General features: G+C 36.9%; 4 protein-coding genes across 4 annotated transcripts; 2 read left to right on the forward strand and 2 right to left on the reverse strand. All coding sequences in view use genetic code 12, as the record gives it.

The window, feature by feature from the left end:
* Window positions 1-140: 140 nt before the first annotated feature.
* Window positions 141-788, reverse strand: ILM1 (Ilm1p; the record flags this gene model as incomplete). Its single annotated transcript, XM_064996352.1, has 1 exon — window positions 141-788. One exon carries the CDS (start codon window positions 786-788, stop codon window positions 141-143), a length of 648 nt encoding a protein of 215 aa, XP_064852424.1.
* A 638-nt stretch (window positions 789-1,426) lies between these two features.
* On the forward strand, window positions 1,427-8,233 carry CDC39 (CCR4-NOT core subunit CDC39; the record flags this gene model as incomplete). Its single annotated transcript, XM_064996353.1, has 1 exon — window positions 1,427-8,233. One exon carries the CDS (start codon window positions 1,427-1,429, stop codon window positions 8,231-8,233), a length of 6,807 nt encoding a protein of 2,268 aa, XP_064852425.1.
* A 383-nt stretch (window positions 8,234-8,616) lies between these two features.
* On the forward strand, window positions 8,617-9,909 carry DASC09_027510 (aminophospholipid translocase regulatory protein CDC50; the record flags this gene model as incomplete). The annotated part of the gene is made up of 2 exons (XM_064996354.1): window positions 8,617-8,738; window positions 8,826-9,909. 2 exons carry the CDS (start codon window positions 8,617-8,619, stop codon window positions 9,907-9,909), a joined length of 1,206 nt encoding a protein of 401 aa, XP_064852426.1.
* Window positions 9,910-10,271: 362 nt separating this feature from the next.
* On the reverse strand, window positions 10,272-11,219 carry DASC09_027520 (ATP synthase subunit H; the record flags this gene model as incomplete). The annotated part of the gene is made up of 2 exons (XM_064996355.1): window positions 10,272-10,595; window positions 11,190-11,219. 2 exons carry the CDS (start codon window positions 11,217-11,219, stop codon window positions 10,272-10,274), a joined length of 354 nt encoding a protein of 117 aa, XP_064852427.1.
* Window positions 11,220-11,497: the final 278 nt, after the last annotated feature.

The following is an 11,497-nucleotide window of genomic DNA, read 5'->3' on the forward strand; positions in this document are numbered from 1 at the left end:
TTGTGGCACAATAAATTTTCAAACGAGAAAACGAAAAAAAAAAAAAAAAAAAAAATATTCGGTAACGGGAACCAAAATCATCTGTTTCTGCACCACGATGCAGGTGTCATGCGACGATAGCATGCATAACAATCAATCAATCACTGTTCTTGTGCTTCTTCTTCCACTTCTTGTTCAGCAGTTTCATCTACTTCATCCTCATCTGAATAATCATCGTCACGGTCAAGCATGTCATTCATGTTGAAATACCCGGACTTGTATCTTTTCACCTTTTCCTCCCTCAAATTATTGAAAATGACAAAGTTGAACCAAATTTCAATGAATCCATAGGTACTCACTAAATTATTGGCCACTAGAGGATTTTCTGAAATATAACTGTACCCGGTCAAGGCAAAGAAGAAAAGCAATCTAAGAGGGACCAAGTTTTCGAAATAAGTGAAATACAATTCCTTGTTGTCGACTCTCGATTTCGCAATTTCATTTTCATGAATATCTCTCATGTTTTTGGCATCAAGAATTGGCGGTCTGCTGAAAAGGTTTGAAATAGAAAAGATCGCCACGAGATCAGAGAGCGCATTGAGAGCGAGTAGCGAGCCAATTATCCCGACCACTGGTAGATTCTTTGTTTCCGCTAAAGTGTCAGCGACCACATTGTTAAAGACATGGGCAAAGAATAGTATATATGTGTTGTAGATGATGGTTTCCGGGCTTTTGATCAACAAGAAGGCAATCGTCAACAAGAAGGCACAACGCCAGTACGAAAGAGTTACCGAACTAACAAACGCCATTGCAATTGGTTATTATGATATTGTTGTGATTGGCAGATCATCCGTCAAACAAGAATTTCTAAGCATCCGCCCAGATTTTTTTTTTTTGCCCATTGGCGCTTCTAAAGTGCGCTTAACAGAATGACCTATTACCCGCACTGGCGTCTCCCAAATAGTGGGAAAAAAACAAACGAACACAAATTTTTTGTTGGTGGACGACAGTGAGTGTTATCACACTTAGTTACCCATCGTCTCTTCTTATTATTCTCAACAAGGTCGTCTGCTTTCTGTGCCTATTGAAAAGAAATACTAGATTATAAAGGTAAGTATCTGCCTCCCGAAATTGATTAACTCAATTGCCCCAGTTGGTTGTCTTTGCTTCCACTTTTGTTATTTTTTTTTCGTGTTTAATATTAACCGTATCTCTAGAAAGAAGGCAAAACACACGGTATCGACCAAAACATATCCTCAGCGTGCGTTACTTGACTAGAGAAATAAAATAAAATTCATCTCATAGAAAATTCCAATTTCTAGTCAAGTTTTGTAATATTCACAAAAGAGGTTGTATTAATTCGTCGTGTCTTGTTAGTCAGATCAAAAGAAAAAATTACACCTAAATTATCTCCTTTGGGATTGCACTCCCTCCAAAATCATAATTCATGAATAGTAAAACTCAGAAGAAGAAAACTAACAATAAGAACAACTCAACCACACAAACTAGTTCTAATAGTTCTCCTGCATTGTCCTCCAGTATCTTCAGCTCAGAATATTCTTCTTCGTTAACCAAAATTGTTGCTGATCAAATTTCTATTCTTGCCACCACAGTAACTGTTGAAACCGTTGGAAAGACTTTTGACAAAATCCACCACTTGTGTGAGACCCACAATCCTCTTTACGATACATATCTTGCTCAATTGATTGCTTATTGCACCGTTGTGCTAGAAAAACTTGAAAAATCAAACAACAAGGCTATTTTTAGTTTATTAACTGAGGAATTAAACTTCATCTCTGAGAACCCATCATACTATCAACGTGTGGTCCCAGCTTTTGAAAAGAATAAAGACATTCTTGAATCTGTTCCTTTTATAAAATTTTTTGGTAGTACCAGATTATTACAAACACAAAAAGTTCTATTTGCCTCTTTGTTTGCCAAGTCATCAATCAACTCCTTTGAAAAAGAAGTGAAACAGATTCTTGATAAATCAGTCCCTGAATTAATTAATTTAATTGGCGACAAACAATTCATAGGTCACAAATTTGATAATCCGGACGTTTTATTTGCTTTCTTGAAAGTTTATTTTGATTCAGAAGTATTTTCGTTCAGTCAAAAGCTCATTATTGCAAATTATACCTATAAAAGATTTGAAGATCAAAACAATATCCCACAAAACATCGAGGCTCTCGTTAGCACATTATTCAATAAATTATCAAAAATGCCAATAAAGAATTTGTTGTCTCAAACAAATCCAGAATTGGTTTCTGTGGATTATATTTTCAACATAGTGGCTGGTATCCAAGATCAAGATGGAATTAATGACGCTATTTCCATAATATTGTCAGAAATATTGGTTCCTGGCTCTCAAAATTTATCTAATAGCCCAGCAACACCTACAGCTTTGGCGGCGTCTAATATCCACGAGGCCTCTAGTAAAGGTATGCAATTGCGTAATGTTCTTGGCTCATCGCTCAAAGCTCAAGCAAACTGGCCAGAAGTTTGGAATCTCGTTAAAAAAAGTTTTGATGAATTTTATTCAAACAACAAAAATCAATCAAAGCCAACTTTGGTATCATTGAATCAGTTATTCTTTTCGTTACCATCAGAAGATATTATTGATTTATTTTTTCAACATGATTTCCATTGGAATTTAACAGTGCCATTGTATTATTTGCTACATCAATTTACACAAGAGAATAGATGTTACCAGTTCAAGAACTTGGCTTCAGTCTTTGCTAATGTCCCATTCCTTCCACCAAATTTGTTGACAATTTCTTCCAACACTATAATGCGTTTCCTCAATGTAACTAAATTCTTCCTCAATTCGGTGCTTACTCCAGGAACTGAGTTGCCACCAGAAATGAGTGAATTGTTTAATAGTGATGTGAAGCAACATTCAGAATGTATTGTATTTACCATTTTGAATACCCCTAGAAATGCAAACTCCTTGGAATTGTTGGAAAGCCTTTTACTCGCATGGTTGCAGGATGGCTCTGTTTACTTGCCAGTGGCGTTGAAAAAGTTCTCTGAATCTGACCCAAATCAATTTTTGACGGTTTTATCTCATTATTTGAACCAGAAGGAAGTCAATGTGGATAAGATGGTCCCATATTTATTACAACTTAACATGATGGAAGGCTTGTTGACTAATTCGGCCAAATCGATTCAAAATTTTAGACTCTGGTTGAGTTTTGCCACAAAAGCAGTCCATCAGGGATGGAATAATTTCATTCCACTAGTTCGTAATTACTTTAGCGCCAATCCACAACTCCAGGGTGAAGCTTTAACTGAATTACTTCTATTTTTGCTTAGTGAAGCCAAAAGTGAATATGATTACTCCCAAACAGGCCAAACTGACCCTGCCCATAATTCTTTAAGTTTAGTGTTTGTTCATGAATTGTTGACGTTTGTTGGTGATTACAAAGATATTTCGGCTCAACAACTTTCTGAAGCAAGGGCAGTTCAAAAACAATGTTTATCAGCGTATCCAAGGTTAATCAACTTTGGCTATGGCCATGATGAAGCTATTCTAGCAAACGTTGTTAATAATCAATCGACTAATACATTCCCTTTGCAAGTCGAATCTGAAATGAAGAATTATTATCAAAGAATGTATAATGGAGCCATGGAAATCACTGAGGTGGTTAAAATCTTGCAATCTTTGAAAGATTCAAATGTCCCTTATCAGCAAGATGTATTTGCTTGTATGATCCACTCCTTATTGGATGAATATAGATTTTTCAGAGAATATCCAATTGATGCATTACAAAAGACTTCCATATTGTTTGGTTCATTGATCAACTATCGGTTAATTGATGGTGTGACTTTATCCCTTGCTTTGAGCTTTATTTTGGAAAGTGCTAGAGAGTCCCCTGAATCCAATATGTTTAAATTTGCTGTTCAGGCATTGATGTCAGCTAGACCTCGTTTACCTGAATTCTCGCAATATTGCGAAGCCTTGTATGGTATTGCTGGTTTGAGACTTCAACCAAAGGTTTTCCAAGTTGTGGAACAAGCTGTGAAGGGTGAGATTGGTACAAAGGAACTGCTGCCAATGATTAAAAATGCAGCTGCTTCAAAGAATGATGGCAGTAAAGAGGGCGAATTATTTAAGGCCGTCAGAACCCATGTTGATTTCTTTGAGAACATTCCCCAAGAAGAACCAAGTGAAGAAAATTCTGATAAAATCTTATTTGTTGTCAATAATATCACTACTGAAAACTTAAGTGAAAGAGTTGGTGCCATCAAACAAGCTCTTTCCAAACGTAATTTCGAATGGTTTGCAAATTATCTTGTTGCCTCTAGAGCAAAAGTTGAACCAAATTATCAAAATTTGTATTGCAGTTTAGTGGTAGCAATTAATTCTCCGTTGTTGGAACAATATGTTTTGCTGGTGACCTATAAGCAAATTTCTAAGTTATTGAACTACAATAGCGAGTCTGTTAATGAAAGGGCTTATTTAAAAAACTTGGGCTCTTGGTTGGGTAAAATTACTTTGTCCAGGGATAAACCAATCTTGCGTGATAATATCTCATTCAAAGACTTGTTGATTGAAGGTTACCTTGCAGAGAAAATGACTCTTACAATTCCATTTGTCTGTAAAGTTCTAGATCAAGTTGTTTCAGGCAAAATTTTTAGACCTCCAAACCCTTGGACTTTAAGCATTATTGAGCTATTAGTTGAATTTTATAAGACTTCCAATTTGAAGCTCCAATTGACTTTTGAAATCGAAGTTTTGCTTAACGCATTGCAATTGAAGGTCGGTGATATTGAGGTCCGCGGTTTATTGAAGAATTCCAAGGAAGAGTTGAAGGAGCTTGTTTCTGGACATTTGAAACCTGTGGGTGATATTTTGGCTTCGTTACAGCAAATCACAGATATTGATTCCCAAAATCCCCTTACATTACTCGCTCAACAGCAACAACAACAACTTCAAGCACAAATGAAACTCAGACAACAACAGCAACAACAATTCCCAGCCCAAATTCCTGGTCAATTGACACAAGCTCATTTTGCTCAGCAACAGCAACAATTGCGTCAGCAACAACAGCAACAACAACAACAACAACAGCAACAGCAACAACAGCAGCAGGCTTCTATTAGTACAACTGGAGTTACTGAAGCTAACATCCAGGATGTCAATAACAACTTAACTTTGATGCTTGAAAACTTCATCAATAACTTGTCCGGTAAAACATACATTCAACTTCATCCTAACGTGAAACGTCTTTTCCAAAGTGCTTTTAATAGGGCTATTCGTGAAGTTTTGCCACCTGCTGTAGATAGAGCTGTTAGTATTTCTGTGAACACAGCGCATACTTTGGTGCTAAAGGATTTTGCTTTGGAAGGTGATGAAAATAAGTTAAGAAGATCTGCCGCCAATACAGTCAGAGGAGTCTCTCAATACTTGGCTAAGGTCTTTTCAAGGGATTTATTGTTGAAAAATATTGGAGAAAGCGTTGCTAATTCTTTGGGTCAAAATGTCGTCACTGCTGATCCTCAAGTAATTGAGCAAATGTTGATGCTGGTTATTAGTGATAATATCGATGGTGCCTGTCAAATAATTGAGATAGCTGCCATGGAAAAGGCTACAGTGGAAATGGATGAAGCTTTACGCCCTGCTCTTTTTGCTCGTCGTCAACATAAAATTGATAAACCTGGTCAACCATTTGTTTCTCCAAATATATCAAGATGGGCCCTTGTTTATCCACAACCTTTAGGTTTGTCTCCAAATGGTGTTACTAATGAGCAATTGCAAGTTTATGAAGAGATAGGCAGATTGAGCTTAGTTAATCAACAAGCTGCTGCAATGAGAGTTGCGGAACAACCTAACCAATTCCAACAACAACAAGTTGCTGCTGGCACCCCAGGTCAGATCCCAGGTCGTCAAATTCTACCATCTAATGCTGGCCCACAAGCTGTTGATACCGTCACTGTTGGCGCAGTCGCAGGCGAAATCGATCAAGCTGCTGCTCAAAACATCTTTGCCCAATCTGTCGCTTATTTGCAGCAATTACTTGAAGCCTTATTAAAGACTTTAGCTGAAAGTCAGGATAGCCATTTGGTTGAACTTTCAACGGAACATCCTGTTAAGAATGTTTTGGCCCAAATTTTGAATATTTGTGCGAAAAACCTTGGTCCAGCTAGTGATGAGATTTACGTTAAAGTTGCCCAATTTACTGTCAATGCTTTATTTACTGCTGCCGAAACAACTCTTTCCCGTGAAACCTTGGTTTATCTTTTGAATAAATTGTGCGAACTTTCTCCTTCTACTGCGAAAGATGCTAGCTGGTGGTTAGTTTATGCCGAAGATGATAGAAAATACAACTCCAAGATTATGAGTGCCTTGCTTAAGGTTGGTTTAATTGTTCCATCTGATCTAGATGCATCTCTTTGCAAGGCCATTGTCGGTGGCAAGAATGAAGTGGTAATCAAATTTGCTTGCGATTTGATCAATGAAACTTTGTTAGCTGAAGAGCCATTTTGTTTGAGAACCGATTTCGCTGCCACTATTGATAAATTGAGTGGATTGGTGAAATCTAATGAGATTACGGAAGAGTATGCTGTAAAGTTGGTTGATAGACTCAATGAATCTCCTGTGCCAATTTTGAAGACTGGATCCGATGAAAAGATACCTGTCGCCTCTCAAATGGGTTATATTTTTGTTGAATGGATGAGATTGTTGCAACACAGTAATTTGGATGATAAGTTGTTGTATGTGTTCATTTATCAAATGGCAAAGAATGGTGTCTTATCTAAACCAGAGTATATGTCTGTGTTTTTCAGAACTGCCACTGAAATTTCTGTTTCCTCATTTTTGGAGGATGGCTTCCCATATAGTAAAAATGAGGATAACGATGTTTTTGTTGGAACTGATGCGTTATCCAAATTGATTATAAAGGTATTGATTACCCAGGGAGACGATGCCCAAAGGAGACTTCTTTACTTGCGTCAAATTTTGACAATCATTACATTGGTGCTCAACAAGGACCATGAAAAGAATCCTGATACCTTCAATGAAAGACCATACTATAGAATTTTCTCTACTTTGCTAAGTGAATGGTCTGATGTTCGCCTTAAATTGAGTAAAATGGAAGAAGGTGAGGAAAAGAGTTCTTTGCTTGAATTTGACAAAGGTTTCTACTTATTAATGGCTGATTTCTTCAACATTTTCCAACCAATTGCCTACCCAGGTTTCACTTTTGCTTGGATCACTTTGATTTCCCACCGTATGTTCTTACCAAATATTATCGAGTTGCCAAACAAGGAAGGATGGAAGAAACTCAGTTTGCTTCTTGTTGTCGCCCTTAGGTTTGCTTCTGTCAATATTAAAGGTAAGGTTGTTCCACCAATTATCAGTGTTATCTACAAAGGTTTGGTTAGAATTTTCACTGTTATTTTGCATGATTATCCAGAGTTTTTTGTCGAATACCATTATCCATTGTCTTATTCCACACCTGCTTCCTTTGTGCAGTTGAGAAATATTGTTTTGGCAGCATTCCCAAAGAATAGCACTATGCCTGACCCATTTACTAGTGGCTTGAAAGTTGAAAAATTGCCAGGCATTGTTGATATTCCACCAGTTGCTATCAATCCAGGTAATGATCTCTTGAAGGCTGGTTTGAAAAAGCCTGTTGATAATTATTTGCGTATTCCAAGCCATTCTGCCTTCAAATCAATTTTAGCTGGTCTCAAGTTAGCTGCTCCTATTGAAAAAGGTGGTATTGGATTTGACATTACCAATGTGGATGTTAAATTGATCAATGCCTTAGTATTGTTTAGTGGTATCAGTGCTATAGAAGAACGCCGTAATAACACTGCAGAATTCAATCCAAAATCCTCACAAGTTGCTCTTTTGTCTAACCTTTTGCAAGACGATTCTATCGAATTGCAATACCAGGTTTTGTCTGCGATTGTTAACCAACTTAGATATCCTAACGCTCTTACACATTGGTTCAGCTGTGCGATAATTTATTTCTTCAGCTCATCATCTTTGTGGAACAATAAAAAGTCCACCATTCAACAATTGATTACCAGAGTTTTGTTGGAGAGACTCATTGTCCATAGACCTCATCCATGGGGTGTTACTATTACCTTGATTGAATTGTTAACAAATTCTGCGTATGGCTTTTTCGATTTGCCATTCACCAAAGAATTACCAGAGTTGCAGAAATTGTTTACTGTCTTGGGCAATCATGTTGCCTTTGCCACTTCATCTTCTGCGGCGGCCACTTCTACCGAACCATCATGATCCTCTTCTTCTTTAGGTGTTAATGATGATTGATTGATGACATTTTATACGTTATTGTTTTATTTGCATGATTTGATTTTCTTAGTTTTTTTTTTCTTGTTTGTTTGTTTTTGTTTTCCTACTCTGTTTCGATTATTTCTTGTATGATATATTTATTATTTTCTGAGTTATATAAATTAATGCTCATTTTTATGTCTGCTTAATTAATGAATACTACTACTCTTATAGATCTGATACGGGGCGCGGGTAATCTTGCAACCTGTGATTTTTTAGAATCACAAAAATACGAAAATAGCTGAGATACGCATGAAAAACAAGACAGAAAGAAAAAAACACATAGCCTAGTCCAAAAGTCGATACCCAGCTAACAGACAACCAATATCATGAACTTCTTGCGAAAAAGAAGGGGAGACGACGACTCAGGGTTAGTGGATGAAAACTCCAGGCATAAATCAAAAAAACCTGCCAATACTGCCTTCAAACAACAGAGATTGAAATCATGGCAGTAAGTACCCATCATAATAAGTAGAAGAGACATTATTATAATAATGACAGCAAAAAAGAGAGTGATTTTTTTACTGACAATTTTTAGACCGATTTTAACTCCTAAATCTGTTTTACCATTGTTGTTGGTAATAGCAGTGATTTTTGCGCCATTGGGGATCGTGATGTTGCTAGCATCATACAATGTTCAGCAAATAGTAATAGATTATTCGAAATGTAGCTCTCTTGCAACAAGCTCTTACAACTCAATCGGCAAAAAATATTACACCCAGCATTTCAAGCAGTCTTCTAATACTTCTCCATCTTGGAAGATCACCAACAAGACAGTGACTGTTGATCTGGATAATAGCTATGACACGCAGGTTTGCAGTATCCAATTCACCGTCCCAAACTCGATAGATGGCCCTATTTATATGTACTATAAGTTAACAAATTTTTACCAGAATCACAGAGAATACGCCAACAGTTATGATTTGTCACAGCTAAAAGGTGTAGCGGTGTCTGCTGGTGATGTGAGCAGTGAATGCTCTCCATTGGCTAAAAATTCGGAAGGCAAAGCTTATTATCCATGTGGTTTGATTGCGAACTCTTACTTCAATGACACTTTCAGTTCTCCAGTATTGTTAAATCCCCAAGGATCAGAAAGTGAGCAAAACTACACGATGTCCACCACGGGAATTTCATGGTCCTCAGATGTTAATATGTATAAAAACACCGAATACTCCCCATCAGACGTTGTTCCGCCTCCAAACTGGCATAAAAGGTATCCAAATGGGTACACCGATCTGAACATGCCAGATATTTCCCAAGATGAGCTCTTTCAAAATTGGATGAGAGTCGCGGGGTTGCCAAGTTTCATGAAGCTTGTGGGCAAGAACACCAACGATACTCTTGACGATGGTAATTATAGAGTAGATATCGAATTGAATTATCCAACCAGCATATTTGGTGGTAAGAAATACTTTGTCTTGACCACAAACAGTGTTCTTGGGGGCAGAAATCTCAGTTTGGGTATTGCTTATCTTGTTACCGCTGCGATTTGCGTATTGTTCGGTATAATATTCCTAATGAAGCAAATTATTAGTCCAAGAAAGATTGGTGATAACAAGTACTTGGATTTCAATAAAGGTGAACAAGCTGGTGGTGGGCGTGGATTCAGAGATATCCTATGATTTTATTTATTGTTATTATTTTTTTCCGAGTATTTATATAAATATATACTTTGTTTTTCATATGAATTCTCATTTTGCTCTACATATAAATTACTCCAAAAGAAAAAAAAATGACTCTTCAATTTGTTCTTTTACAACTAATATAGTAGTGGCTATATCTTTGACAAATAATTACATTTATAAAAATCAATTAGATCTCCATGGCGTACCGAATATAAATTTATAGGTTTTTGTTTATTATTTGATTTATGATTTGTTAGAAAGATACTCATTTCTGTTGTTTTTTTTTGTTGTTTTTAATCATGAAATGCTCAATCACCCAACCATTATTGGATCACAAAAGAAATTTTAGTTCATCAAGTTTAGTGGTGGTGGGTTGGCTTGAGTTCTTCGACGACAAACCAGTCATCACCAAGAGCTTCAGCTTCAGCGGCTGGGGTAGCACCTTCGGTTTCGACTTCAGCAGCTTCGTAAGCAGAAATGTCGGTGGTAATATCACCTTCAACTTCTGGGCTCTTTGGGGAAACTGGCAATTTCCAGGCCTTAGTGGCAGCGGCAGCGTCAGCGGCACTGACAACAGCTGGCTTGAAAGACTTCAATTCAGAAACGTACAAGTCACTGATCAAGTTTCTTCTGGCTGGAGCAGAGGAGAAAGCTCTGACAGAAACATTTCTAGCAACGTTGACCTATCAAAAACTGTTAGTAATTAGATCAATATATATATCCAAGATAAATATAATAAGGGAATTCGAATATAATAATAAAAATTGAAATCCTCCAATTCATTTCTGATTGCAATCATTTGAGTTAATCAATGGGAAATATAACCCATGCCATCTTTCCACTCTTTGTTTTCTCTTTTCTGTCAGTCTCTTTCTCGCTCTCTTCTTTAACGTCGTTCCCTTATTCAAATACTATTCAATTCAATGCCTTATCTTGACTCCCATATGTACTGGTGATAGTAATCCAAATAAGCAAGGCCTATCTCTTTCCCTTTCTCTTTCTCTCTGTATTGTGCGCACCCCCTGCCTCTGGGAGCTCCTCTACCTTTATGAGTATAATCAATTATACTTCATTCTATCCTCTATTAATCAATATTCCCATTATATTACCCATTTTTCACATTATTATATTCTGAGAATTCCTTGATACCCAGAGTTTTCTTTGTTCCTCCTTCATTTAAAAAAACTTCCACCCAGCCCTATTGATCCACGACAAATAACCAAATGATTGCAAAACAAAAAAAAATGACGATATTCCCTGTTTCTAATCCCACTTACAGTTGATCTTCTTGCTACTTGGAACAACATTCTGGAATATTTATATGCTTTTAGTAATGGATAGTGGCATCTACTAAAACAAACTGCTCATGTCGCCAACTATTATTTTTTCGATAATTCACAGTGTGAGGTTTGCAAGGTCCGGGTAGCCGCTTCTCTACATTTTGTTGTAATTTGATTCGCCCTAGTAATTGAAGGTGCGTGCAGTATAAAATGTGCGTTAATTACTAAACAGCGACCATAAAAACAAATTATAGTCTGTATACTCGGGGAATAACAATGTGGATTATAATAATACAAAACAGGTA

Source organism: Saccharomycopsis crataegensis, assembly GCF_037102585.1.
Source record: "Saccharomycopsis crataegensis DNA, jcf7180000000077, whole genome shotgun sequence".
In the NCBI taxonomy this organism is placed as follows: domain Eukaryota; kingdom Fungi; phylum Ascomycota; class Saccharomycetes; order Ascoideales; family Saccharomycopsidaceae; genus Saccharomycopsis; species Saccharomycopsis crataegensis.